Below are 26,436 nucleotides of genomic sequence, written 5' to 3'. Positions count from 1 at the left end.
TGCAAATCTATCAGCGAAACCTAGGCAGAGAGAATGACATCTTCGAAACAGCCAAAGCAAAGACCCCACAATAGTATGCAGAAAGAGATACGGAAACGTGACCATTGAAGCCTTGACATGCCAAATCCCCTCTGTTGAGGAGTCTATATAGAGTGCTTAAAACACAGATATCACCAACTAGTCAACCCTTTCATACGATCAAACCCACCTCTCAACTGCGAGTCTGGATGAACCACTTTCCCTTGGAGAATCGTATACTTAACCAGCCCCTCACAATGTTCGGGCTTGACCCTCCCTAACCAGATCATTTGCTGCTCCTTCTTCCGATAAATCAGAACATTCGCAGCAAACTTATGCCCACCAACATGAGAAACAAAGTAAATCCCCACCCCACCGGGTCGCTCATCATCGAGGTCACGGTATAGGCCGTGCCCACGTAGATGGCGCTCCAGCTCCTTCTTGATTAACGGTGCCGTGATGCCACAGCGGGCATCACGCCGTTGATGCGAACAGAGGAGAACAACATAGTCATGTTGACATGGTCGTGACGACAACCGGGATTCTTGTTTCGGGTTATCAATAAACGTATCAACCACATGTCTCACATCTCCGTAGGCAACACCGTCCACGAAGGTAAACGACGGTAAAAGTAATACAGTCGTCTTCCCGGAATCAATCTGTCCGTTTTCACTCTCTGGTGGTGTGAGATTCGATGCGGAAACCATGATTCTCTATGCCATTATCAACATATAGCTTCCATAAAGTAAATAGGACTAGAACATAGATAAAAACTTACTCCATGTTTCGACTTCCCCCCATCAGACTTGAACGCCTCCATCAAACTCCCCTTCTCCTGCTCTACCTTCCCGACCCAATCCGTCTTCCCGGTTGCCACGAGTACATGCGCGTGAAACTGCTTGATATACCCGTACATCGGGAGTGTGGTCTCGACTTTCACCTTGGACGGCCACTTGACCGTGCAATCGGCGCAGTCGTGGCGACATTCCTCGCCATCGATTTTAGGGTCGACGGTGGGGAAGATGTACTCTGGGGAAGCGAGTTTCGTGAGAGTGAGGAGGGAGCGGAACATTTTGTATAAATGGAATTATTCTGCCGCTGGTGTGAAAGAAGCGACAACCATAACAAGAATATAGAAGTTAAGAATGGATAGGCTGTTATCAGGCTGATATATGATTAGACTACGTGTAATATTACTCAGACCTTATAGCTGGATGTAAGAAGAACATTTATCCCTATTTCTTTGTTATAAGGCTGCCATGGCCGGGACCAATAGTAAGGGTTATAAAGCGTTCGTTGGGCGTTTGGATACTCGGTTCCCCCTTCGGAGATATGTCGCCAAGCACCATTTTAGTCCGAAAACAAGGCTTCCCCGAGCCAGTCGGCTCCGATGCTTCGGGAATTTATCCTTGCGGGGTTTTGGTGCCTGGAGGTTAGACTTGAGAAAAGACGGGTATAACAGTAGATTGACATGTTGGCTGGGTCAAGTATTTGTTGGAGTGAAGGACTTTTCTTAAAGACAAATAACTTAATGCCAACAGCTATTTAATTAACAGACTACCCAACTGGGTGAATTAATAGAAGATATTAAAAGTTAGAGCTAGCAAGCCGTAAATACGCCAAACACCGCGGAACAAAAGAGTGTAGCGACCTCCCGTATATACGGAGGGTCGGTACCTACAGTAAATACCTGAGCCCACCGCCTCTCGCTATCAATATTACACACAATCAATTACAACAAAAACCCCGAATCTTTCCACGCCCGGATATACTTCATGACCAACTCTCGGTCAATGGGACCCAAACTTCTCAACGTCGCCGAATGCTCTTTGCTCTGTGTTGTATCGAGGATCATTCCCCCACAGGACATGCGCAAAAAGTCTGTCTCAAAAAAGTCGATAAGCCGCACCGCTGGGTTCTCCGATGCCGCAATGCTGGGAGGACAGTTCCGGACAAGTTGGAGCCATTTATCGTAAGGAATGATGTTGGCTTGCGGAATCTCTAGGGCATCGGAGAGTATGGAGATCATCTCGGGCCAGGACTGTCTCACGGGATTCTCGATGTGGTAGATTGGATACGCAGGTTCGTCCCCTAGTAGAAGATCTCCAAGTGTGCTGGCTACATCGTTGACGGGACACCATGATAAGGCCTATTGACATTGTCAGCAAAGAGAATCGGTAATTAAGATCAAAAGAAGAACATACACCGTCGAGATCGGGGAGCACGCCAAGGGACTGCGACGACTTGATCAAGTGTACCAGGTGCTCCACCGGATTCCAGTACCCGTTGACCTTGGACCCGGAGATTTGCCCGACCCTCACGGACATGGTGCGGAAGTGCTCCGGATGCCTGTGCAGCGTCTCATCTAGCATCTTCTCACAGATGAGCTTGGCGTCCGCGTACCCCATCGACAGGGCGGAAGCTACGTTGACTCTCTGCTCTGGGACCCGAGCCTTGTGGGTCAAGAAAGGGTGACAGCCCACGACGGACACGGAGGACACGAATTGGAATCCGATTTTCTGTATACCCGGTCGCCGTTGACAGGCAGCGTCGCGGCAGAGATCGATTAAATTGCGAATGGCCTTGAACTGGGGCTCGAAGCCACGGGCTGGGCGGGTCATGCTCATGGCCCATGCATTGTGGACAACGTCAGTGACACAATTGACTAAATGTTGATACTCGGTGAGGGAAAGGCCGAGCATGGGTGCTGAGGAGTTGGTTTCAATTGCTTCAACTTTCGACACAAGGTTTTGATGGAGTTCCAAGCCTCTCGACTGCAGCGCCTCAAGCTGGCGAGTTGTCGCGTCTGAGCCACTTATCCGGTTCAGACAGATGACTTTACGAACGTCCGGTTGCGCGGCGAAATGGGCAACCAGATGAGATCCGAGACTGCCAGTGGCACCGGTCACTAGAACATAGCGAGAAGAATCATAATTTGTTTGGGATGTCGAGAGCGAGGTAGGGGCGGTAAAATCGAGGGTGTGTTTCTGGACTAAGGAGTCCACTACCACTTGACGCGCAGCAAGGTCAGCCGTGGGGATCGAAGGAGCTGGGGGACAGATAGATACCAGGTTTTGGCTTTGAGGAGACGCAAGGGCAATAATAATGCGCTGGATCGAATTCTCAGGAAGCTGGCCGTCGGTCCAGTCGACATGGCCGTATCCGTTAGCACGCAATGTCCGGTGCCAGAGGTCGGGTTGAGCGAGGGCATGGGTCCGACCGTCATTGAATAGCCACCAGCCTTCTACTAGTCCAAATACTGAGTCTACCCATGGCACGGCCTCGGTCATTTCCAGCATGATGAGGAAGCCGTCGGGACGAAGGATTCTGTGGATGTTCTTGGTGGTCGCCGCCAGACTGTGGGTTGCGTGTACACAGTTTGTCGCCAGTACCACGTGCTGGGTTTCGAGAAGCTTGGTGGGTGGGGCTTTTTCGATATCAATAACCTCGAAAGACATCCAGGGGTAGTTCTTGAAACGTTTCCGGAGACCTGCCACCAGTGAAGGAGAGATGTCGGTGGCGGTATAGCGGACGGGGACGCCGGAGCTGGCGAGCAGTGGTAACAGAGCTGCCGTGGTGCCTCCCGTCCCGGCTCCCATTTCCAAGATGTTAATTGGCTCCTGTTGCTCTTGTGGGGTGTGGGCTATGAAGCGCTGCCAGAACTGCTGGAGCTGACGAAGCCAGGCCACATTGATTGGAGACTTTCCGTACATACCGGCAGCAAGCTCACGTCCTTCGGCGCTGCCAAAGAGCAGCTGAATGGCTTCTGTTTTACCACTCAGGCAGTCTGCTAGTCTTGATCCGGTCAGACTAGTGAGCTTGTGATCATAGGAATGCTCGGGATATTCGCGCAGGAGTTCCTGGAGCAGCTGCGGAGCGGACTTGGTTGGCAAAGGAACAGCTGTGCGAATCATTGACAAGCCATCCAAGTCGACCAGGCGAGCCTTCTCCAATAGACCAGTCAAAACAGCCATGACCTTGTCGTGCTTTGGAAGATGGGGAATGGGCTTGATGGTTTGGCCTGCCTGTGCAGAATGAAGCGAGCAGCCCAATTGCTCAAAGGCGTCCAGTGTGTGGGCCACGACTAGTTCAGTAAGCTTTGGCTGGACGTAATTGGAATAGCCAGACAGATTACTTTGCTCGATAAACTGATCGGTCAGAGTCTTGGTTTCAGTGAAAGCATCAATAATGAGTTCAGCACTCAGCGCACTACCGGTAACGACACTTTTCACTTCTTCAGCAGGCTCACTTGGCGGAGTTTGGATGCCGCTATCTCCTGAGGTCTCTTCGAAGTCATCGCTCAGATCTCCATCTGTCACGGAAGAGTCGGATGCACCCATGTTGGCTTGAATGCACTTCATTAGGCTCCGAACATCGGTCATTTGCATGAGCTCTTCGAGTTCGAACTTGATGCTGAACGCCTTCTCCACCTCGCGAGCGACCTCCATGGCTAGCAGCGAGTCGATGCCCAACTCCACAAGATCTGAACTAGGTTGGATATCCTCCGGTTCGAGACCAAGCAAGTTACAGAATAGATCCCGGACACCATCCAAGACATCACGTCCTGGAGCCTTCTTTGGCTTTGCCTGTTGCCTCTGCGGTGCTGCTGAGTCGGTAAAGCCCTTGGCCTTTGGTTTGTTCACAGGTGCCTTCGCAGCGGGAGACACAATAGCGGGTAGTGCTGCAAGGGGTTCTGGAGCTGGCACTTGCTGTGCAGGCTGGACACCAGCAAAGCGTCCCAAAAGACGAGACATGCCGGCGAAGGACACCTCAACGAAGTGAAGGCCAAGTATGACCCATACCAACTGGCCGGTAGCCGCGTCGAAGACGAACAGATCACTTACATATTCCTTAGGAGAGGGGTGATTATGAATCGCGTACACCTCCCAATGTTCCGGTCGCGAGTCCAGTGGGACATCTGGGGAGCGGATCCACCTTTCCACACGATTGGATAGATACATCTTGCCGTCCTCAGACTCGGCCATGCAGTTCAAATAGATGCCAGCCACTTGGCAGAAGGTGTCTGCGAGCCCCACGCTGAGAATCGTTTGTGCCGCGTCTTGCATGACGATGCGACCCGCTGACTCGTTACGAGTAGCGGCGATCTTTTGCAACCCCTTGTAGGTATCGTCATTGTACTGCACAACGGGTGCAAAGACCTTGTAGATGTTACGGCTGCCCTGGATCACCTGTTCCGCCTCTTGTCCGTCCAGCAGTGCAAGAGCACGTCGTCGGTCTACCAGACGTTCACATGTTGTAAAGATCTTCGAGGCATCACGGAAAGAGCGGAACAACAGCCGGCCTGAAACGTGCTTCGTCGCATTATCTCCCGCGTTATCTTTATTGACGCTGGTGATGCGGAAATCCCAGCTAGTCGATTCACTATCGGTTCTGTACGCATCGAGCCAGACAAGCTTAGACTCGTCAAGGAACAACGGTGCGTCATTCTCCATATTCTCAAGCTCGGGAATCATATCTGAGTCATCCAGGAGGCTTGCCAGTGCCTCCCTTGCCATGACATGCTGCAGCATGCTAGGACAAATCGGCGCTGTTTGTGCGACGAGGTGAGCACAGACATACTTCTTGAATTCATCCGATGTGGCATGAATCTGGAAGCGGGCGTGAGTGTTACCACTGTCCTGGAAGCCCATGAATGCCCAAAGTCCCTTAGGAGGCTTTGGCAAGGAAGGTACGGCTGTTGCCTCCTTGGCTTCCGGCTTCCGGCGCTCCAGCCAATGTCTCGATTTAGCGAACTGATACGGTGGCAGGAGAAGAAGGGAGTGAGATGACGTCTGCTCGACATGTTCCCAGAAGGCAACGTTCACACCTTCCTTCCACAAATTCACCGTAGCATCTGCCATATTCTGAACGGCTCCAGAGCTGGTGATGTTGATCGACTGGAAGGTCATACCGTGGGATCCTGCCGCTCTACTGGCCAGTGCTGTGACGCCCGAGCCAGAGCCTGCCTCAAGCCAGATGCTGCCGGGGTATTTCTGGGCCAGACGTTGGGCTGCTCGGTCGAAATACACGGGGTCCCTCATATGGGAAGCAAAGACATTGAAAGCTGGAGGCCCACTGATCGCCTCCTGAGTGGCTCTCTCGTGGGGAATAGCTGGGCTTCGGAAAATCAAATCCTCCCCAAGCCTCTCGAGTTCGGGGACTAGAGGATCCACGAGTGTGGAGTGGAAGGCGTGGGTGATATCTAGCTGTTTCGCTTTGATAGATGAGAAAGATGGGTCGCTCGACAGAGTCTGCTTAACAGTCTCTATCGCCTTCGATGTACCCGCTATGGTGAATTGGCGGGGACCGTTGTAGCAAGCTATGTTGATAGGTCGCTCTGTCGCTTTTACGGCGTTAGTTTCGTGCAGCAGTCTTTGAACGCCCTCTAATTCACCATCGACGGCCATCATGGAGCCACGGTCCGGACCCCAGTTAGCCTCAAGGAGACGAGCACGCCCGGCAATCATCTTCAGTGTGTCCTCCACAGAGAGCGTTCCAGAGACGCACATAGCAGTGAGTTCCCCGAAGCTGTGGCCGACCAGCGCGGTGACCTTGACACCACTGTCTATCCAGCTCTTGGCGCATGCGTACTGCAGAGCGAACTGCATGGTCTGCAACTCGACAATGCTACGTCTGGGAGTCCGCTCAAAGATGGCTGGAATGATGCCTTCAAGACCGAGGGATAGACACGTCTCGTGGCACTGGTCGAGGTAAGTGCGGAGCAGTTTGAATTGATCGTAGGCTTCACGATCTAGGCCGACAAAGTTAGACCTTTGACCACCAAAGCACAGAATGACCGGACGAGATGATTGTTGGCGTTGAGCGGAGGTCAGCTCCCCCCGTCCATTTGCGAAGCTGGCGAGCTTCGCTTCGAGTTCGTCAACGGACGCGCAGCTAAACATGAGCGACTGCCCGAGCGAGCGGTTGGACTGATGCGCCAATTGATAAGACAGATTTTTAATAGTGAAGCGGTTGTCATTGGGCTTCCTCGATTGGAGGAATCGGACCATTTTCGTAGCATATGATCGCAAGGACTTGTCGTCTATGCCAGAGAACCAAAATGGACGCTTGCCAGCAACTGCCTCTCTCAGCGTAGGAGTTTCACTGTCAAGCCGCAAATGGTCTGCCTGTGTGATGACAAGCGACGCGTTCGAGCCAGAGGCGCCGTAGTTGTTGAGGAGCGCCGCCCGGAAGTCCGTCGCCCACGACCTCATACTAGTGGAGATCTCGACGTTATCCAATGGTGATGCGTTCAGTTTGGAGCTGATCGTGCGGAAGCTGGACTGCGGAGGGATTGCACTGTTTTGGATCATCAGAAGCACTTTGATCAAAGCAGCAACACCCGAAGCACACTCCAGATGACCGATCAAGCCCTTGACCGAGCCAAGGGAAACAGGCTCCGCGCGACCCTGTCCTCCCAACACCCTGCGAACACTGTCGTACTCCGCGCGGTCACCAACTTGTGTACCGGTACCGTGTGCCTCGACCACGGAGATTTGCCTGGGGTCAAGTCTTGCCTTTCGCAGAACGCCGTTGAAAACGCTGGTGAGGGATTGAACACTTGGGGCTGTGATAGCCGAGCAATTTGCGTTTTGGTTCACGGCGGAGCCCCTGATAACACCTAGAACCTGATCGCCATCTTCGATCGCGGCAGATAATTTCTTTAGGAAAACAGCGCCAGCGCCTTCTCCTCTGCAGTAGCCATCAGCGGCCTCATCAAACGGCTTACACTGTCCGGTAGGGCTGAGAAAGGAGGCACCATCAAGGTTCTGGTACCACTCTGGGCTCGTCATAACGTTGACACCACCAGCAAGAGCAGCGTGGCATTCGCCGTTCAAGATAGCGGTGCAGGCATGATGAACAGCCAGGGCAGAGGACGAGCAAGCCGTGTCGATGGTAACACCGGGACCACTCCAGCCAAAGAAGTGGCTGATCTTTCCGGCAGCGAAGGACTTGAGGTTGCCCGTCGCGGTATACGCAGTGGGTGTATGGCAGGCAACATTGTTCTCGTAGTCAGCCACTCCAATACCCACGTAACAACCGACGTGTTGGTCAATGGCTGCTTTGTTGAAGTATCCGGACTGTTGTACAGCCTGGTATGCCACCTGAAGCATCATTCTATGCTGGGGGTCGCATGACACCATTTCTCGTGGGCTCTTCTGGAAGAACTTATGGTCGAAGGCATCATGGTCACGAACAAAATTACCAAACCACTTCCTGTTCTTATCGTTCTCTCGCCAGGCAGCGTAATCAAAATTAATGCGGTCTGAAGGCACCTCCGTGCACTGCGATTTGGCCGCGCATATCGTGTCCCAGAACTCGTCCAGGTCACTTCCTCCAGGGAAGTGACAGGCCATCCCAACTACGGCAATGGCGTCATCCTCAATGGGCCCTAATAGAGCACGAAGTGCTGGGGGTAACTGGGCCGACGTAAAATCGAGATCGGCAGCGTACGCCAGCTTAGGGCCGATTTTGCGGAGGAACCACTGCGGCATGAAGCGCTGGCTTCCGAAGCAGATGGTGAGATATGGGCGAGTAGAAGTTGACTCATGCAGTGTTGTAAAAAGCTTGTGCCAATCAGCCTTGTCGGTCAGCATTGCTCGGGCTACTGCATGGTGAAGTTTGTCCTCAAGTTGGAATCTGCCACCATCAGCAGAGTGCATGCCGAAAACGAGTTGAGAAGCGTGTGGGAATTGGAAGGATGGGTCTGAGTCAAAGAGCTGCAAGAGGGAAGCCGCCTGCTTCTCGCGCTTGCCACAGTGGAATGGTCCCCGCAAGCCGGTCTTTGTGAAGATGAAGCCAGTATCTTTTAGCTTCTCCAACAGTTCAGGGGCGTCGGTCTTCAGCACGGTGAGGGTGGCGAGGCGAGCTTCGGAAATGACCGACACATATGCCTACAAGACCATTAGTATAGTCTCATCTCAGTCGATTTTGTACAGGGTAAAGTACCTCCGGGAAACTGTCTACAATGCTGTCCAATTTACTCTCCAGAGCATGGGCCGTCCACCCAACAGCCAACGACTGCCATCTGTCTCCGTCTTCATGATCTGAATCTCCGGCGTCGACCAATGCCCCGATAGCGGTGGCCATGCGAATAGCGGCTGCGCCATGCTTTTGCAGCTCTGCGAGATTCGCAGAACTAGCCACCGCAGCTGAGCTTATGAGCCCAGTGCAAAGACCCACTGTCTCTGTATCAAGCTTCAGAGTCCCTTGAAGGCTATCATTCGATGAAAAACCCGGGTTGATTTGCTTTACAAATTTCGTGTACTGTGCCAGTTGCGTCGTCACGACCAACGGGGTAACGAGGATGTTGGGCAGTGGAAACAGATTCGAGGGCAGTACGCCTCTTCTAACCCATTTGTTTAGCAAGTCCAGGTATCTCTGGCCCTGGAATGCTGCTAGTTCTGGGTGGGCATCGGCAATCTTTTGCCATTCCCGCGGCAATTGTGTCAATGTGTCTACGACCCACTGGAGCTCGGGTGTTTCGAGCAGTGTTGTCCGAAGCGTCTGCAAGAATGTGTCGTCGAGGTTAGGGTCTTGAGGCCCAAAGACCAGCTTAAGGCTCTCGGATTTGGTGTTAGAGGTTGAAGTGACCATGTTGAATGCCGGGTCAAGGGTGTTATGGAAGAGTAGAGATTTCGTGTCTGGATGTTGCTTGGAAGCTGACAGTCTGTGGAATGAAGGGGTGTAAATATACAAGTCTGATTTATAGCTGGGATCATCATAAGTCGAGAGGATTACAAGCTACCATCTCGGAAGGCGGTGATTGGATTGAATTCCTGGGGTCGCGAATCCTGCAGCCCTAATCTTACACTCCGGAGAAAAGTACTGCTTAAAAAGATTGTCCGACGGGGGCCCGGAAATCAGCCTCTTCCTTAATTTTCCCTGATGTTTTTATTCGGTGTTATTCTTAGGATGTCTGGGGTCTCTGCTTGGTCGTGAATATACACGAAGTTCTCTGTAAGCTTACCTGAGCAGTTGCCTTAGAGAGCCCTTTGAATGGAAGTCGACATAGTGAACTATTCAGCACCATATAGCAAGTGTAGCCATCTTTGATCTTTGTAGAGTATTATTATTAGGTATCCGTTGATATCCCCGGGTAATAGGGCACATGCTCAGCCTACTACATTTGCTCTTAGACATAAACACAGTGACTCTAGACCTGTGCATTGATCTCATTCAACATAATCAAACCTAGCATACCTAATAACTGCATCTACAACCTCACTCACACAAGCGCAACCCCATCAACCCACTGCGCAACAGAAGTAGGCTCCCTCCCCAACAACCACCTCAGCACATTCGGACTGCCCTTCAGGCCACGCCGATTATAAAACAAAATCAAATGCTCAACCGTATCACGCACGAGATCACCGCGTAAATCACCCTCACTGGCCAACCCAAGACCCAGCTCGCCATCGCCCTTCTCCTCCCCACCATACAAAGCCCTAACGAGCTTATTAACCCCCGTCTCAAACGAAGGCGTCCTGAGCTCGATCTTCTTCCCAATGCGCCTCTCAATGATTTCAATAATCTCCGTCTCAGAAATGGGCATCGTCGAGCACAGGGGGTATTCAGCCAGATAATGCCTCTCTCTCTCATTCAACACCTTGGCCGACGCCTCAGCCAGATCCGCCAGCGCGATCACGCTGTTCTGGTGTTCTGGCTTCCACCATTTCTCCAGAACGGGTGTTTCCTGTGCCGCCAGCGCGGCGACGGGGTATGCATCCAGGAACTGTACGACAAGTCAGCATGCCCCCGAACCTTACATAGTAGAACATAAAAGCAGCTAAGATAGAAAACCCACATTCGTCGGCTTGAGAATCGTCCAACAATCCAGCGGACTCAGAAATAGGCGTTCCTCAACGTAGCTCTTCAGATCATGCTGCAGGAGATTGCGGTGCTGGGTCCCAAGGACGCTCGAGAAGACGAAGTGCCGGAACACGTTTCCCGCACGTCGAGACTCCGCAACCGCTGCGTCGATCAGGTTGAAGCCGATTTCTTTCTCGTGGGAGTGCAGACTCGGCAGCACGGCGTTGATGGCTGTGGCGCCGTGCAGGAGCTGCCGGCAGTCGGAGAGGTGCTGGAGGTCTGCCGTTACGACGTCCGCGTCGGGGTATTGGGCTTTGAGCTTGAGGGCGGAGGCTTCGGAGTGTGCAGCGAGGCGGAGCTGGAATTTGCCCTTGTTGTAGAGGAGGGGGATCAGACGCGAGCATTGCTTGCCGCTTGGGCAGGTTATTACGAGGATTTCGCTCATCTCGAGGTTGGTATAGTGTATTCGGATTGTGGTCTAGGGTTAAGTTTGGAAATGTGAGCTTTGGGGTGTAGAATTATTGAGCCAAGGTATTATACGACTAGATGGGTTGTTCATCAGAATAGTGTCTCGCCTGCTCGGAGTTTCTTTTTCATAAGTGCCTCCGGCCCCCAACTACGATCCAACATATCGTTTCTCCTGGCACTACGCGGGCTCCAGTATTTATTATGCCGTCGGCGTGCGATCGAAAATAGCACACTACAGACAACATGCATTCTGGTAAGATTGTAATCATAACAGGTAAGGTCTAACATATGCACGGATATTCATACGGTGCAGACAGCTGACTGTAGATGATAGGCGCGAACACCGGCATCGGCCTGGAAACAGTCAAATCACTATTGCGCTCGAGCCAGAAATACCACATCCTGCTTGGTGGTCGCAATCTTGAGAAGGCTCAATCGGCCTGCCAGAACATCGATTCTGGGACATCGCCAAGCTCAATCGAGCCGTTCCAGGTGGACGTTGAAAGCGACGAGTCAATCGAGGCAGCTTTCAAGCATATCTCAGCCAAATACGAACGGGTTGATTGTCTCATCAATAACGCTGGTTCGTGATACTTCCTCCTCTACAAATAAAAGGATGTCTAACTGGAGAACCAGGAGCTTGTTTCGACGCCCACATCGCGGATGGCCGCATGACAGCCCGAGAGGCCTGGAATAAAGCATGGGATGTCAATGTGACTGGTGCACATATCATGACTACGGCTTTTCTCCCACTCTTGCTCAAGTCTCAAGATCCTAGACTATTATTCATCACTAGTGGTCTTTCCTCGTTGCAGGGTTCTTCAGATCCCAACAACCCGAGGAACGTTTTCCCACCGGCAGGGCTTCCCAAACCATTTCCGTTCGTCGGGTACCGGTCCTCGAAGACAGGGCTTAATATGGTAATGGTGGAGTGGGCGAAGGCCTTGAAGAATGACGGGGTGAAGGTGTGGTCTGTTGCTCCGGGTCTGTTGGCTACTGGCTTGGGTGGTGATGTAGACCTGTTGAAGAGGCTGGGGGCGCAGGATCCGAGTATTGGAGGCGATACCATCCGACGAGTGGTTGAGGGAGATAGAGACGGTGAGGCGGGTAATGTCGTACGCGAATACTTGACGCCGATTCAACCATGGTAAATAGGTGGCCAATGGAGAGTGCCATGGTATCAATAGTCACGAAGGCAGAGCTAGTCTTTGGAATCTACTTTTGAGAATCCCATTAGAGCTTACTCTGGTCACTGTAGCCATAGTATAAATTATTCTTACTTTATTGTAGAAGCCATTTGATCTCATGTAGCAGGCATAGACTTGTACCTTAAATCACTACACCAATGCTAAAAAAAAGCGCTGCATGCTCCAAGGGGTCGAGTGCTTCAACTAAGGTATACTAGACGCGCTGAATGTCTATGGGAAGCCAATGGTAAATAGTACGCAACCACAAGCTACATCTACTAAAGATAAAAACTCAAAATGGCGAGTTAATTGAAGAAACAATACCCGATTAGAATACAATCTCAGCTACATAAATTATCACAAGATTCAAAGCAATTCACTACGCATAAAAGATAACAAATAACCACCATAACTACCAGGGGACAATCAGAGGCCCAGCTTCCTACCAGCCTCACCCCCAATAGTCTCCATCAGGCGTTGCCGAATATGCTCACCAATCACCGTCTCAACGCCTGAACCATCCAAAGCCTGGCACTTGAGGTCGAGATTCCCATTCAGGAAGAACGGTGCGCTGTACCTTGGCCTGATGTTATGATTGACAACACGGTGACGCGCGCTCCGGTAGTACCCGGCCGTCCATTTCTGCATCATATCGCCCATGTTGATCACATAGGAATGTTCCTTGACTGGCACAGGAACCCAAGTCTGCGTTGGCGGGTAGAAGACTTCCAGTCCCTCTGTGTCTTCCTCCTGGAGAAGAACGGAGACATTGCCGAAGTCGGTATGATCGCCCACTGAACCCTATGTTAGAGTCAAAAGTTTCCAATTAGGATCATAAAGCCAGTACATACCGCCAAATTGGCTATCATGCTTCACCGGCTGGGGAGCATAGTGGAGAAGACGCAGCGGGGCGGAAGGATTAACCGTCAACTCGTCAAAGACGTCGGGCGAACAGCCCCAGTGCGCTGGAAGACCACGGGCAAGGACCTTGAGGATCACATTCACCATTTCGAGCATCTTAGCGTGATATTCCATGACAGGAATGCGGAAGTCTTCGTCCGCGAGAGCCTTCGGCCACTGGTTAGGGCCGGTGTGGAAAGTGCCAGCTTCCGGGGCGTCTGCGGGTGTCTCCCGGCCGATGATGAACCCCTTCTAGAATTAGAACTGTTCTTTCAGTACTCCGATGGTAACGACTCACCTCCTTTGTATCCGGTAACAGACCCTCCTGGTGCACCTGCAGTGCGGGTGGCTCATAGCCACGGAACGAGCGACCCATCGCCTTCCCGATCCACGTCTCCATCTTGTCTTCCTTCGGCAGGGAGAAGTATAGCTTGGCGCAATTCAGAATCATCCGGCGATCTTCTTCGGGGATACCGTGGCCGACGAGGTAGAAGAAGCCAAAGGTGGTGCATGCGTCGCGCATTGCGTCGACGACTTGCTGCTTAGCCTCTGGGGAGGCGTTCTCATCGAGGAACGGACTGATATCCACTGTCGGGATTGCAGTAGGCGGCACTACACTGTTGCTACCCATTTTCCTTTGTCTAAGCTATGGTATCAGATGTTGGGGTATAGGTCGTAGATTCTCAGGTTCTAGTTTGAACATAGAAATAAAGGTCACTTGTATGCAAACGAGGAATGTCGGTTTACTACAGAAAACGGACCTCAAATCTGCTCCCTGGCCGCATGGCTACTGTCTACACTGTTCGTCTTTCGTTTTGGTCAGCCTGGTCAGCTCTCTTTCCAAACACGTCTGTGCAGTGAACGATCCATGGGGCTGATTCTAAAAGATTACTCCGGGTCTTGGGGGCCTGAAACATCGGATGCTGAAGGAATATGGTTAGTCTGAGCTGACTTTTGGTAGGACTATCTTTTTAAGTCCTTTCCTCTATAATTTTATTCCGATAGTCTCTTTGCCAAGAGATTCAGCGTATTCTAAAAGGTTACTCCGGGCCTAGAAATATGGAGAATAAATTGAAGATGGTGCCAATGTGAGGGAGAGGCGCCACCAAAGGTAACGTGTAGTAGTAATAAGCGAACTAGTATTTTAGGGCAAAATGGAATAGAGCCAGAACTTATAAATTTAAATGTAAGAAATTGCAAAATCTATCAGGACACCGAGCATTAACACATCCCCACTCGCAAAACCAACAACCCTACTCCATTGGGCATCTGCGACAGCAAAATAGATCCAATTCTGACGGTTCCTCCTAAATCGACAGTCACTCAACAGTCACTCAACTGTCACTCAAGATGTCCGAAAAATACGACTGGCTCGTTCAAATCCCCGTGAACGTGAGCGATATGCAGGCGTGGACCAACGCCCGAGACGCCCATCTCTCGCACCTCAAGCCATACGTCGCAGATGGAACTATTGTTTTCGCAGGTCCCACCTTGGCAGCACATCCGAAGGGGCCAGAAGACAGGATGGAGATCACCAGCAGTGTCATGATGTTTCGAGCGACGACCGAGGAGGAGGTACGCGCGATCGTCAGCAAAAACGCATTCGTTGAGGCGGGAGTTTGGAACATGGATCGCGCAGTGGTGGCACCGTTCAAATGTGGCGTGAGGACAGCGGCTTGAAGATTCGATTAAGCCCTGATCGGAACTTCTCAGGTATTTCCAATTACTGTAGAGCTCTGTGCAATGTCTTGTAGCGGTGATTGTTATTTTTCTATGTAACTTATTTGGCTAGAATGAATTTTTGACAAGCTATTAAGTGGAGATTAATTAAAAAAGCACTGAAGGATATATTCTAATTATGTTCCTGATAGAGAAAGAAAACAATCATTAACCACTTCCAGCCTCCGTTATCATCTGAAGTCCATTCTTTTAGTCATAAATTCATATCATCCGGAAGGCAAGACACTCTCCTGCGGACCAGGTGGTTGAAAAGGGAAATCCCCTATGCCTTAATCGCAAGCTTGGGGCCATACTTGGCCACACGGATTGCAGCGTACAACAGACCCGCAGCGCAAGTCGGTACACCACCAAAGGTCCACAAGCTGTGCCAGTTAAGGGAGTCACCACCGGTCCGCAGGATCGCCCCACTGCTGGGGCCGCTGATCAGGACACCCAGAGCAATAATGGCGTAACCCATGCCAATTCGAGTTCCCAGTCGCGACTTATCTTTGGTGAGCATGGCAAGGCACATGGGCGGCAAGCCGATCAGAGCACCACTCATAAACCCGGAAAGCAGCGCCATGACGATAATCGCGCCTTTGGAATGCACAACCATCATGAGCAGCATCAGCATACCGGAGATCAAGGAGGCCGGTACGAGAAGGTTGAAGGGACCCATCTTGTCGGCCATCTTGTTGGGAATGGTCCGGCCAAACACAGATGCGGCGTTGAAGATGGTGACCAGGTAAAAAGCGAGGGATTCGTCGGTGATGTGCTCCGCGGCAGAGTAGTAGGAGAGGTAGAACAGGATAACGAACAAGCCCATGTAGGCGACGAGAGAGGTGAGGATGAATGTCATGTAGCCGGCATCAGTGAACGCGGTCGGATCTAAGATGGCGCGAACCTTGGGGGGCTTGACACGGAGCTTCATCACAGATAAGGGGATCAGCAGGGTTCCCAGCGCAATGAATCCAATGACGCGAACAGCCCAAGGGAAGCCGATCTCGTTGATCAGTCGATACAGCACGACGGGATAAATAACACCTCCCAGGGCGGAGCCCGAGGCAGCGATGCCCATGGCCATGCCCATCTTGGTGCTGAAGTACTGAGGGATGATAGCGACGCAAGGAACAAAAAGACACCCGGTCCCGATACCGACCACGAAGCCTTGGGCGAGCAGAACTTGCCAGAAGGTCTTGCAGAGACTGAGCATCATATGCCCGAAGACGACCATGAAACCACCCACGATAAGGAGTGTGCGGAGGAAGCCACGGTCGTAAATCGGGCCGACAAAGAGTCCCACAAACAGCAACATAAAGGCTGCGATCGAGCCAACCCAGGAAATATCAGAAGAACTCGCAGTGAAGAGCACCCCAGACTCATAGTAGGTCTGGTAAGCACCGAAGGTGTTGAGGATACCCCAGGTGTTGAAATAGAGCATGAAACTGCCCAAGACATTCAGCCATGCCAAAGAGCCTCCATTGGGTGGGGGAGATGGTCCACCGGCAGGTCGGGATGGAGGTTCTTGAGGCTGTGGAGGTTTAGTATCCATGCTCTTCTCACTCTGCGCCGCTGTGTCGCTCATGGCAGTTTCAGGTCAAGTGCCACCAGTTTCTGTTCCAATTCTTCAGAGGATAGGCGGAATTCAGACGTATGAAAAGGAGTGACAGCAGTAACAATAATTATAATATTCTTGATGCAGGCTCAAGACTGTAGTTTGCACGATCCAACCCTCCTGTCAATTTGTTATTCCCTTTATATACAACATTGTCAGTCGGGCTTAGGGTCGGGTCCCTCGGGAAATTAACTCCATTTGTGAACTCTCGGAGATACTTGGTGTTTGCAGCCTTCGGAGGCTGTTGGCCATCCATGGATTTTCCTGGTCATCTTCCTCTTAGGGCTTCTGCATGCGCGTGATGAATCATGACCGCCAGCAAAAGAAACTCCGAACGTCCAATCATCGCCCCCCACACGGCCCGTGCCGCCCCACTTCAGCCCAACGCGTCAGCATGGCTGTTCTAAGTGTCTAGTAGATACTGCGAACAAAAACATTTGGGAAAATAGGGGGGAAGGTTTTCAAATCCGTGCGTAATACTGGACAGCTCATAAAAGGTAGATATATAGTTAGCTGTGCGCTGACAGGAAAGTTTCCGGCCAAAGATATATATTCTTGTGTCCGCGGCCTCGTTTAAGTTCAAGCCATCATAATCCTTCATAGCTATCAAGGTCTAGGAGAACTCCATATAAGACTGTCAGCCCCAGTAAATAATGTCATAATGGTAGATTCGGTGTTATACACCGCTATATAAAGTCACTAATCTCTATGCACAACCGCCAGCCGTCGCAACGTTCCGATAGAGCTAAATTTGCTTACTATACGCCGTACACATCACACAGCTTAACCATCCTTTCCGGCCAACAAGTCCAGGACACCTCGCAACTGCAAATCAGAAAATGATAGTTCCGACCATCGACTCAACGCTCCACCTACCACGGATCCTCTGCCTCCATGGCGGCGGCACCAACGCCCGCATCTTTCGCATGCAATGCCGCGTCCTCGAACGGTTGCTCCGCCCACACTTCCGACTAGTCTTCGCCGAAGCGCCCCTCCCAGCACGCCCAGGCCCCGACGTGACATCCGTATACAAAGACTACGGACCATTCAAAGCATGGCTGCGCGTACGGCCCGAAGACCCAGCCGAGGACGCACACGACATCGTGAGAAAAATCGAGGACTCCATAGTCGCCGCACGACGCGCAGACGACTGTCAAGGGGCGACGGGAGACTGGGTCGGACTACTCGGTTTCAGCCAGGGGGCCCATCTCGCGGCCGGCATCCTTGCTACACAGCAAGAGCTGCGGCGACGGAATGAACTTGACGAGACTTGGCCGGTATTCCGGTTCGCCGTGCTGTTGGCGGGACGGGGTCCGCTGAGATGGCTTCGTCCGGACCTGCCTATGCCCCGCGGCTTTGTCGATGCTGCGCAGTGTACCACTGGAGGGGAGCCACTGGTTTCCATGGACTTGTTGCAGGATACTCGTCTACAAATTCCAACTGTGCATGTTCACGGGCTGACGGACCCTGGACTGGAGTTGCATCGAAGGCTTCTTTATCAGTATTGTGATTCTCGCACGGCGACACTTGTGGAATGGAGTGGGAATCATCGTGTGCCGATCAAGTTTCGTGATGCGGCATCTGTGGTTGAGCAGATATTGTGTGTGGCTCAGCAGACGGGTGTGCTAGGTAGAAATTTGTAGGTTTACCGACTGTTAGCTAAGCAGCATGGCATAGGGAAGTATGATGGGAGATTGTACATATTATAATAGACATGTTTTATGAAGGGTTAGAACTATACAGTGTCTATCTGAACTTCCTAGTACATACCTATTACTGACCATGACTAATTATCGGCTTGTAATGAGAAGCCGATCGACTTGTGGGTCACCTCAAAGCTCATATCAAGGGCTAATTAGATGAAAGAAGTCGTAGAACCATACAGCAAAGGCTAAGGCTGGGGCCCCACCCGACACAGGCTTCGGAATAACTTTATGGATTTAACTTGGAAGATGACACCAACCATAAAAGTGGGCCAAGACTATTTGGCTCACCCTACCATACGAACGCCCAGAGGAAGGGGTTATCCGGAATTTGGCAGGCCCCAGAGAACGTTATTCCGTGGTTTCTCTGCTTACCTGCATACGAGGGAAGGCTACCCCCGGAGAAACTAAACAGGATCTTGTGTGCCATATGCACCGGCTCTATATTATAAAACTATAATAATAGCATGTCTGTCAGGCTGTCCAATATATTATAATCAGGAGCAAGATATAGAACAAAGTCTACATAGATAACCTAGGGCGGTTTAAGATATCCCATTAGTCACGCGACTTCTCTACTAGAATCACGAGTGATGATCGTCCATACACAAGAGATGGCCACAACCCCACAAATCGCTATCGTGGGCGGTGGCATCGTTGGCCTTGTCCTCGCTGCTGGACTCACGCGGAGAGGCGTCCAAGTCCAGCTTTACGAGCAAGCGCGGAACTTTCGAGAGATTGGTGCCGGCATCGGATTCACGAAGAACACGGTAGGATGTATGGAGAAGATCAACCCGGCCGTTGTGATGGCTTTGCGCTCCGGTGGAGCTGTCAATGTTTCGTTGGACCAGCAGGATCCCAAGTCATATTTGCGGTGGATCGACGGCTATGGCCAGCACCGAGAGGACGACCCCATGCACCAAAAGCCACTCTTAAAGCTTGATGCAGGCGTTAAAGGATGGGAGACAGTTCGCCGAGACCAGTTCTTGGAGGATCTTGTCAAAGTCATCCCCGAGGGGGTTGTGCATCTACGGAAGCGACTGGACACGATTGAGGACAACGAAGATGCGGACAAGGTCTACCTGAATTTCACTGATGGAACTAGGGCCGAAGCTGACGCTGGTAAGGTCTGATTCTGTGTCCCCTTTACCCTGTTCCGGTTCGACTAATGGCCATGTCCAGTCATCGCATGCGACGGCATCAAGTCCAGAGCGCGACAACTCCTACTCGGTGTGGATAATCCCGCCTCATTCCCCCAATACACACACAAGGTCGCTTACCGCGCGTTAATTCCCATGGACAAGGTCGTCGCAGCGATCGGCGAATACAAGACCTTCCGCCAACACATGCACGTCGGTCCGAACGCACATCTTATCCATTACCCCGTCAACACGGACACAATAGGAGCCACCGTCGTGGTCTCCGACCCCAATGACTGGCCACAGGACAAGCCTACGACGGCCCGTGCGTCACGCAAGGACGTGTCAGAAGCACTGGCCGGGTGGTGTACTCCGGTCCGCAACCTCGTCGAGCTGTTCCCGGAAGAGCTAGACCAGTGGGCACTCTTCGACCTGTTCGAATACCCAGTGCCCAAGTACAACAAGGGGAGAGTATGTCTGATGGGTGATGCGGCGCATGCATCCAGCCCCCACCACGGTGCCGGAGCTTCTTTCGGGATCGAAGATGCGCTCTGCATGTCCACGTTGATGTCCGAGCTTATCATGGATCTCCGGGAGGCTCGGACATCCAAAGCGACTGCATTGCGCACTGCGTTCGAGACATACGACAAGATCCGTAGGACCAGAACGCAATGGCTGGTCAACAGCAGTCGGCGCGTGTGCGATCTCTTCCAGCAACCGGAGTGGGCTAACCCGGCCAAGCGGGTCAAGACCGAGTCGTGTTTCGAAGAGGTCAAGGATCGCTCATTCAAGATATGGCATTTTAACTCTGCTGCTATGGTTGATGATACGATTCGCGAATACAGGGAGAGCATGCATTTGTCGACGAAGACGAAGAACGTTGATGGCAACAATGGAGCGAGCGTGACTAATGGTACCAACCCGGCGTAGTACTTTTGTTTTTTCGAGTCTTATACTTCATTTCCCAATTCTAAGCATGTCTATAATATCAAGACAAAGGTTACATATCATCCAATTAGTATGTAGTATACAGCTCATGAAACCCAAGTAAGGAATTCAATCCTCCGAAAGATAAACAGTGAAAGAAAACACATTAATCACTTCACAAACACGCCCCGACTCCAATAACACACAAAAGCCATGACATCTAATTACAAGTCAAGACCTATTTCTCTTCCAACCACAGCGCTTTAACGTCGCGTTTGACCCCCCTACCCAAACCCTTAATTTCCTTCTTCAGCGCCTTCCTCTCCTCCTTGGAATATTGGCCACTCTTCTTGGCCGCTTTCACCTCACGGACATACCCCGTCAAGAGTCCCGAAGCGGTTTCCACCGCACATTTGGTGCACTGGCGCTCATCCGCAATATCATTGAGAGCCACCGTTAGTGCCTGCAGGATCTCTTTGGTTTGGGGCTGTTGAAGCTGACGGTCTAGATGAGGCGTCTGGGACGGCCCATGCACGGTGCAGGATGCCCTAGATGTCTTGTTAGGGTTTGTAGATATAAACAAGTGGAGGCCTTGGCTTACCCTTGCTTCTCGGAGTAGACGGACGAGGCTACGGAGACGTGGGCTTCCGACTTTTCGTCGCCTTGGAAAACGGTCTTCTGGGTCATTGTGGCTTGTTTGGGTTGGAATGGTTTGAAGTAATAGATACTTGACAATGGAACTGTTCAGAGTGTTGTGGATGTCTTCTGATAAATTGCAAGAACGCAGAGTAGGGCTTGGTTTATATGTACGAGATGGGTCTGTCGAAAAGGGTAAATATCCCGACCTCGGACATAAGGGCTCGGCCGACCCCTTCGGAGTTTCTTTTTGGTCAGCGTCACCTCAGGCCTACCAGATACCAGACACACCTTCAGTATGTGTCAGGCCGAGACGCTACCTAGCTGCCTATCCTGACTCATGATGTATGGTGCTCAATATTTGCCATCGGGGATAGCCCTCGGGCAATTCCTCGGAGGTTTAGTAGTACTAGGTCACTACTAACTACGTGAAGTGGAGGGGAGTGAGTAACTACTAGTGACGAAGGCTGTTGTTGCTAATATGACATTCATGATCATGTACTCCAGCCGGCAGTATATAGTGCAAACAGGCAGTGTAGCTGCAGTCTGGCATTCTGGCAAGATGTTGCTGGAAAGTAGAATTTTGTACAAGATATATACGGTCGTCAAGAATAATCACTGATACATAATAGTCTCAGAAGCCTATAGCTGCAGGCATAATCTCCGCATTACGCTGGATCTCAAGCTCCAGCATCCTGGCAAGGTTATTAACAGGCACCATATCACTCAAGGCGGCAGAAATGGCCTTGAACTGCGCCGGGAGCTTGTGGTTGAACGCCTTGCATGAGCGCGAAAGCTCCACACAGATGAATAGCGCGATCGGTGTGAACGGGTGAATCTAACATTCCGATCAGAAAGGGCTGAAAACTCTTAGGAGACTAGTCTTGCCTTGAAAGGCCCTATTTGGGACAGCTTTTGTGCCTGGCTGAGCACTCGTTCCGTCGCAATAGCAGCCTTGGTCTCGTAACTTCCGTACATGTCCTGGTACATTTCTGCGGCTTCAGGCACCGAGTTCAAGGCAGTGAAGAGTACCAAAACTGCGACTTGAGCTAGCATGTCGACGAAGATGGATGTGGGGTCAGATGATGAGAAATCGGCAGCGGGACTAGACAATGTCGTCTGGCTCTCTTGACTCAAGATGATGTCCAGTGCTCGATGGCGGACGATACATTCCTGGGATGTAGGGTCCATGATACGTTCCACGTTGCATTGGTTTCTGTGGGAGAGGCAGCGTGCGAGAATGGTAAGCATGACGATCGATTTCGCGTAGGGCGATACCTGTTGGTCGGCTTTTCTCGCCATGGCCGGGGCCAGATATTCGGTCGTAACAGCCTGTTGATGTCGGAATGCCGTTTCTGGGGCGGGAAGGCGGGTGAGGATCTACGTACAGCAGTCAGTTATTCGTGCGCTACGTTGGCTACCTTTCTAGATGATGAAGCTAGAGGCTATCACTTGCCATTTGATCGTTTATGGCCAGCGGAAGACCGTTGACGAGATTCGCATATCGATCGAGCGCGTATGCTGTCCAGAAAGTTCTCCGTCTCTCCTCGATCTCCACCCAGGAGAGACTGGATGTCTGCCAGGTATTCGGGTTGTCGATCTGATCGAGTTTCAAGAGATGGACGAGATGAAAGCAGCGACCAGCGCTAATCCATCCCTTGCTGGGGTTACTTTTTAGAATCTCGTAGAGGACCAGAAGCAGTCGCGCCTGCACCACTTCGATGGGAAGAGCCTCGTTCGGCATGTGTTGCTCCCACACGTCCAGTAAGCAGCAGGTGTGAGTGTATAAGAGCGGTAGGACGCCCTGGAACTGGCTCCCCATTGACGCGGCCAGCGTTCGCATGGCATATTGTAAGGCGGTTAATGGCTCTCTTGCGTCTGGCTCGTTGGCTGCCCGCAAATAGTACCGCTGCTGATGGATAATGGGGGCAAAAGGGTAAGCGCGGTCGAAGAAAAGGTCGTCTCTGTGGCCGACAGTTAGTTCATTTCTGTCTTTTTGAAAGTTTTACATGTGCTATAATCCTACAGATCTGCGCGCTCTAAGGCTGACAGTTGGACGGGAAGCTGAATGGGCGTTGTCATTGCCTGGGAGCCCAGTTCCAGTGGGCTTATGCTGGCGTCAATCGGACACGCAGATGACACCGACGTAGGTATATTGCTTGCTGGGGTTAGCGCTGGGGATTGGTATGTACACTCCGGGAAGGGTTCAATATGTTTGCACCATTCGCTATCCAATTCCAACGAAGGGATTACCGATGGCCATTTGAGGAGTCCGATTGACTGCGGGTCCAAAAGGAAGTCATCCGTTGAGTCCTGCGAATGTGCGACGCTGGCTTTTTCGATTTTGCCAATATTGACCCTTTCCGATTGATCTACCTCCAATACATGTTGGGTAGACGTTGAACTTTCTCGTCTGCTCGGTTGGCCCTCGGAATTCTCATATAACTGGCGCTCGAGCGATGCTATACTTCAGATTAGTAGAAAGCTCTCTTCACCAGTTCACACACCCTGTCACCCACCTATGCGCGATCTGAGGATATTGACATGACCCTTCCTCGGGCCTCGAGGTCGCCGCGCCGTATTTGTAATGCATGGTACACCCAGATTGCGACAGGTGCTGCATTGCGGCTGGCTCATATCGCACTTGAGTTTACGTGAACGACATTCTTCGCAGGCAAAGCCTTTATTCTGCCGGCGGCTCTTTGTCGGTTCTGCTGTGACGTCGCCCATCGGGACTTCTGGTCGGAGTAATGGCGCTTTCAATAGGGCTGGGTTCGACAGGGATCTCACTTCAATTTCAATTTAAAAGGAGACCTGCGTACAGCGACGTCTCTAACAACGACAAATAAGGCGTGCCAAGTTGCCTCCAAAGCTTGTCATATCTGACCAGCGTAAGACAAGCAATTTTGATGGAATCCTCACACAATTGCTTTCCCTAGCTAGAATCCGTGCTAGGTCATTCTGGGAAAGAGGTGACCCTGTATGTCTATATAATATCTAGAAGCACGGTGAAAGGACAATCAATCGAATATCAAATCCAGACTATATATCGTCAGTATCTCTATATCTACTCTTCACGACGGCAGTGGATCATATCATCCTAAGTTCGAGGCTGAAGATAACGTAAGGGGCCTAATTTTCAGGCCCTGGCAGCAAAACCGCCACGTGGGGACAGATTGCCCCTTGGAAATCCCGAGATTACCAAAACCCATCGTATGTGATTGACAAAGCTATCTCGATCTTAATTGCATGTCTTCATGTTTGTCACATTTCATGCTACACCAATCTTGACTACACAGCCTATCTCAAAATGGCCAAACCGCGAGGCCACGCCAAGAGCCTACTCAACCACCGAGGACCCGATTACAATCATATGAGAATTACGTATTCATTATCTGTCGGTAACTGGGTCCCTGACGTTTCTGCCTAATGCCAATATACGGAGCACGTACATGGACACAAGAACCCCATATCCAGGCGAAGGGCTGAGTGGATCCCTCCGCGTGGCCGGATAAGTTGCTTCGCCAAACACCAATTGCAGCGGTGGCCTGATCCAACTTCACGAACGACATCAGCGCTACACCTGCTTGGTAAAAGCGTCTTGGCGCAGATTCATTCTTTGGCTGTCTTTCTGGCGAATGGGAGCACTGTTGGACAATACTTGCATGCGCGAATTGCCTTTTGTAGTAAGGATTGGCGGGCTGTCAGCGCTAATGGACTCGGCATTGGGATGCTCCACTTCTGGGAGTTGGATTTTATCCGCTGTCAAGGACGAATCGTAATCATAATGACATTATCTTGGATACTATGCTTGGAGTTGTGCAGGAACTAATGTGTTCTGTGTCAGGGTCGATAAGGACTATTGAATATTACCACGTGGTTTAAGCTATTGAAACTGGTTCAGAGGAGTGCATGGCCGGTCCTCTTAACGATAGTATCAACGTCAAGGTCTATTACGGAATGGGTAGCACATTTAACTTGACCTTTCTCTTGATGCTTGGGATTGAGCAGAAGCCTACCATGCTTATTGAACCTAGTGGTAGTGGCGTCATCTTGGTATAAGGCTCCGGACACAAGCCCCGTACCACATACACAACAACGTTCATCCATACTCACCAAAGCTCACAGTAGGTGACCGGGTGCAGGGTTACACCCTGGAAGCTATTCTCATGGAAGACTTGCAAGACACAGAAATGTATCTCGATCATGTCGGTGATGTTGAGTCTTCCGTTGGCTGCCAGCTTGAGAAAACAGAAACCTACAATTTCCACTGCTCTATGCCTCCACATGTAGTAAGCAGTGCTAAATTGATATCTGGTCCTTCAGGTCCCACCAAACGCATCATAGACGAGAGCTGGCATACAAATTCCCAAACGGGAATCCGTATGCGAAGTCATATCAGCCGTATACTATCGATGAAACACCCGTTAGCGTGTCAAACTATAATGAAACCTGCCGAGACCTATCCCCATGTAGCCATGAAGAACTCAGCTGGTTTACACAGTTTCAGCCTCACACAAACGATAGTAGTCTCTACCCAGACCCTGCCAGCTGCTTCCTCGGCGCTTCCCCCCCCTTTCGTGGCGACGGGTTGTCACCCCCGCCTCTAAACACCCCATCCCCATCAACCAATCTCCGCAGCTCCTGCACACCAGTCGCAGCAACAGCCACAGCCACAGCTTTAGTATTGACATACTCCGCCGCAAGCCGTACACAGTGCATTGGATCCCCATGAAGACTCTGCACTAATAACAGTGATTCATCCTCGACAGTCCTCCCATCTGCAACCAGAAACACAGATTCATCCACAACAGTCCCCGTGGCGTATTCACGCAGGAACGGGACCACATCATCCAATCCCCACCCATTGAATGGTGACTTGAACGCAGAATCAACCGGGGGATACGTCACAGCATCACGTGTGTATCTGCGCAGTGCCGTTCCGGTGCTTTCTACAAGCAGCAGCGTTGATGTCGATGGCGTGTGCGTAGGCTTTTGTGAGGATTGAGGTGAGCATCTGGGGTTGTTTAGTCAGGGTTACCGTGTATGTTCCATGGAAGATTGGGCGGCCTTATATTCCGTACTTGAGGGGGGATGTCGTGAAGACAGAATATGGGGATGAGGGATTCGCTCATTTTGGGTTAATGGGAGTCGTTTGATTCGTGTATAGAGAGAGAGAGAGTTCGGGGATAGTTTGGTCCACTGGGGATTGAATTTAGTACGGGTTCATGCTCAAGCCGTGGCTGTTGGGAGTATGGAGACAGACAGGTCAAAAGTAGGGTCAGGTGGGGAGTAGAGTTAAGCCAAGCCCA

General features: G+C 51.3%; 12 protein-coding genes across 12 annotated transcripts; 4 read left to right on the top strand and 8 right to left on the bottom strand.

The window, feature by feature from the left end:
* Nucleotides 1-105: 105 nt before the first annotated feature.
* On the bottom strand, nucleotides 106-1,239 carry BDV37DRAFT_242196 (sucrase/ferredoxin-like domain-containing protein). The gene is made up of 2 exons (XM_032081284.1): nucleotides 797-1,239; nucleotides 106-731 (listed from the first exon to the last, which is right to left on the bottom strand). Exons 1-2 carry the CDS (start codon nucleotides 1,088-1,090, stop codon nucleotides 171-173), a joined length of 855 nt encoding a protein of 284 aa, XP_031944249.1. The 5' UTR covers nucleotides 1,091-1,239; the 3' UTR covers nucleotides 106-170.
* Nucleotides 1,240-1,750: 511 nt separating this feature from the next.
* On the bottom strand, nucleotides 1,751-9,615 carry BDV37DRAFT_280534 (putative polyketide synthase; the record flags this gene model as incomplete). The annotated part of the gene is made up of 3 exons (XM_032086597.1): nucleotides 1,751-2,167; nucleotides 2,223-8,912; nucleotides 8,968-9,615. The coding sequence occupies 3 exons, from the start codon at nucleotides 9,613-9,615 to the stop codon at nucleotides 1,751-1,753; spliced, it is 7,755 nt and encodes a 2,584-aa protein (XP_031944248.1).
* Nucleotides 9,616-10,246: 631 nt separating this feature from the next.
* On the bottom strand, nucleotides 10,247-11,275 carry BDV37DRAFT_291616 (SDR family oxidoreductase; the record flags this gene model as incomplete). Its single annotated transcript, XM_032088990.1, has 2 exons — nucleotides 10,247-10,753; nucleotides 10,826-11,275. 2 exons carry the CDS (start codon nucleotides 11,273-11,275, stop codon nucleotides 10,247-10,249), a joined length of 957 nt encoding a protein of 318 aa, XP_031944247.1.
* Nucleotides 11,276-11,541: 266 nt separating this feature from the next.
* Nucleotides 11,542-12,449, top strand: BDV37DRAFT_269632 (putative short chain dehydrogenase; the record flags this gene model as incomplete). The annotated part of the gene is made up of 3 exons (XM_032084402.1): nucleotides 11,542-11,572; nucleotides 11,633-11,881; nucleotides 11,935-12,449. 3 exons carry the CDS (start codon nucleotides 11,542-11,544, stop codon nucleotides 12,447-12,449), a joined length of 795 nt encoding a protein of 264 aa, XP_031944246.1.
* Nucleotides 12,450-12,911: 462 nt separating this feature from the next.
* BDV37DRAFT_280531 (isopenicillin N synthase family dioxygenase) lies at nucleotides 12,912-14,016 on the bottom strand (the record flags this gene model as incomplete). Its single annotated transcript, XM_032086596.1, has 3 exons — nucleotides 12,912-13,279; nucleotides 13,337-13,634; nucleotides 13,684-14,016. 3 exons carry the CDS (start codon nucleotides 14,014-14,016, stop codon nucleotides 12,912-12,914), a joined length of 999 nt encoding a protein of 332 aa, XP_031944245.1.
* A 719-nt stretch (nucleotides 14,017-14,735) lies between these two features.
* On the top strand, nucleotides 14,736-15,065 carry BDV37DRAFT_280530 (YciI family protein; the record flags this gene model as incomplete). Its single annotated transcript, XM_032086595.1, has 1 exon — nucleotides 14,736-15,065. The coding sequence occupies one exon, from the start codon at nucleotides 14,736-14,738 to the stop codon at nucleotides 15,063-15,065; it is 330 nt and encodes a 109-aa protein (XP_031944244.1).
* A 280-nt stretch (nucleotides 15,066-15,345) lies between these two features.
* BDV37DRAFT_242194 (major facilitator superfamily domain-containing protein) lies at nucleotides 15,346-16,775 on the bottom strand. Its single transcript, XM_032081283.1, has one exon. The coding sequence runs from the start codon at nucleotides 16,687-16,689 to the stop codon at nucleotides 15,388-15,390; it is 1,302 nt and encodes a 433-aa protein (XP_031944243.1). The 5' UTR covers nucleotides 16,690-16,775; the 3' UTR covers nucleotides 15,346-15,387.
* A 762-nt stretch (nucleotides 16,776-17,537) lies between these two features.
* Nucleotides 17,538-18,362, top strand: BDV37DRAFT_291614 (serine hydrolase FSH; the record flags this gene model as incomplete). Its single annotated transcript, XM_032088989.1, has 1 exon — nucleotides 17,538-18,362. The coding sequence occupies exon 1, from the start codon at nucleotides 17,559-17,561 to the stop codon at nucleotides 18,360-18,362; it is 804 nt and encodes a 267-aa protein (XP_031944242.1). The 5' UTR covers nucleotides 17,538-17,558.
* A 674-nt stretch (nucleotides 18,363-19,036) lies between these two features.
* On the top strand, nucleotides 19,037-20,491 carry BDV37DRAFT_280527 (FAD-dependent oxidoreductase; the record flags this gene model as incomplete). Its single annotated transcript, XM_032086594.1, has 2 exons — nucleotides 19,037-19,544; nucleotides 19,605-20,491. The coding sequence occupies 2 exons, from the start codon at nucleotides 19,037-19,039 to the stop codon at nucleotides 20,489-20,491; spliced, it is 1,395 nt and encodes a 464-aa protein (XP_031944241.1).
* Nucleotides 20,492-20,598: 107 nt separating this feature from the next.
* Nucleotides 20,599-21,234, bottom strand: BDV37DRAFT_242192 (uncharacterized protein). The gene is made up of 2 exons (XM_032081282.1): nucleotides 21,090-21,234; nucleotides 20,599-21,036 (listed from the first exon to the last, which is right to left on the bottom strand). The coding sequence occupies exons 1-2, from the start codon at nucleotides 21,173-21,175 to the stop codon at nucleotides 20,727-20,729; spliced, it is 396 nt and encodes a 131-aa protein (XP_031944240.1). The 5' UTR covers nucleotides 21,176-21,234; the 3' UTR covers nucleotides 20,599-20,726.
* Nucleotides 21,235-21,517: 283 nt separating this feature from the next.
* Nucleotides 21,518-24,179, bottom strand: BDV37DRAFT_46900 (transcription factor domain-containing protein). Its single transcript, XM_032090715.1, has 4 exons — nucleotides 23,644-24,179; nucleotides 23,151-23,586; nucleotides 22,581-23,088; nucleotides 21,518-22,504 (listed from the first exon to the last, which is right to left on the bottom strand). The coding sequence occupies exons 1-4, from the start codon at nucleotides 23,852-23,854 to the stop codon at nucleotides 21,995-21,997; spliced, it is 1,665 nt and encodes a 554-aa protein (XP_031944239.1). The 5' UTR covers nucleotides 23,855-24,179; the 3' UTR covers nucleotides 21,518-21,994.
* Nucleotides 24,180-25,657: 1,478 nt separating this feature from the next.
* BDV37DRAFT_280524 (uncharacterized protein) lies at nucleotides 25,658-26,259 on the bottom strand (the record flags this gene model as incomplete). The annotated part of the gene is made up of 2 exons (XM_032086593.1): nucleotides 25,658-26,116; nucleotides 26,209-26,259. The coding sequence occupies 2 exons, from the start codon at nucleotides 26,257-26,259 to the stop codon at nucleotides 25,658-25,660; spliced, it is 510 nt and encodes a 169-aa protein (XP_031944238.1).
* Between the last annotated feature and the right edge of the window lie 177 nt (nucleotides 26,260-26,436).

This window comes from Aspergillus pseudonomiae (genome assembly GCF_009193645.1).
Source record: "Aspergillus pseudonomiae strain CBS 119388 unplaced genomic scaffold BDV37scaffold_14, whole genome shotgun sequence".
In the NCBI taxonomy this organism is placed as follows: Eukaryota; Fungi; Ascomycota; class Eurotiomycetes; order Eurotiales; family Aspergillaceae; genus Aspergillus; species Aspergillus pseudonomiae.
Note: the sequence above shows the minus strand (reverse complement) of the source record. Positions and strands in the feature narration are given on the sequence as shown.

Bases quoted from the DNA above. Each gene is read 5' to 3' on its own strand.
- BDV37DRAFT_242196 (XM_032081284.1), bottom strand. From the start codon at position 1,090: ATGTTCCGCTCCCTCCTCACTCTCACGAAACTCGCTTCCCCAGAGTAC. The intron at 732-796 runs GTAAGTTTTTAT...ATAATGGCATAG, and splicing joins GGGGGAAGTCGAAACATGGA to AGAATCATGGTTTCCGCATC.
- BDV37DRAFT_242194 (XM_032081283.1), bottom strand. From the start codon at position 16,689: ATGAGCGACACAGCGGCGCAGAGTGAGAAGAGCATGGATACTAAACCT.
- BDV37DRAFT_242192 (XM_032081282.1), bottom strand. From the start codon at position 21,175: ATGACCCAGAAGACCGTTTTCCAAGGCGACGAAAAGTCGGAAGCCCAC. The intron at 21,037-21,089 runs GTAAGCCAAGGC...CAAGACATCTAG, and splicing joins GTCTACTCCGAGAAGCAAGG to GGCATCCTGCACCGTGCATG.
- BDV37DRAFT_46900 (XM_032090715.1), bottom strand. From the start codon at position 23,854: ATGGGCGACGTCACAGCAGAACCGACAAAGAGCCGCCGGCAGAATAAA. The intron at 23,587-23,643 runs GTGGGTGACAGG...TCTGAAGTATAG, and splicing joins TATCCTCAGATCGCGCATAG to CATCGCTCGAGCGCCAGTTA. The intron at 23,089-23,150 runs GTAGGATTATAG...TGTCGGCCACAG, and splicing joins GCCTTAGAGCGCGCAGATCT to AGACGACCTTTTCTTCGACC.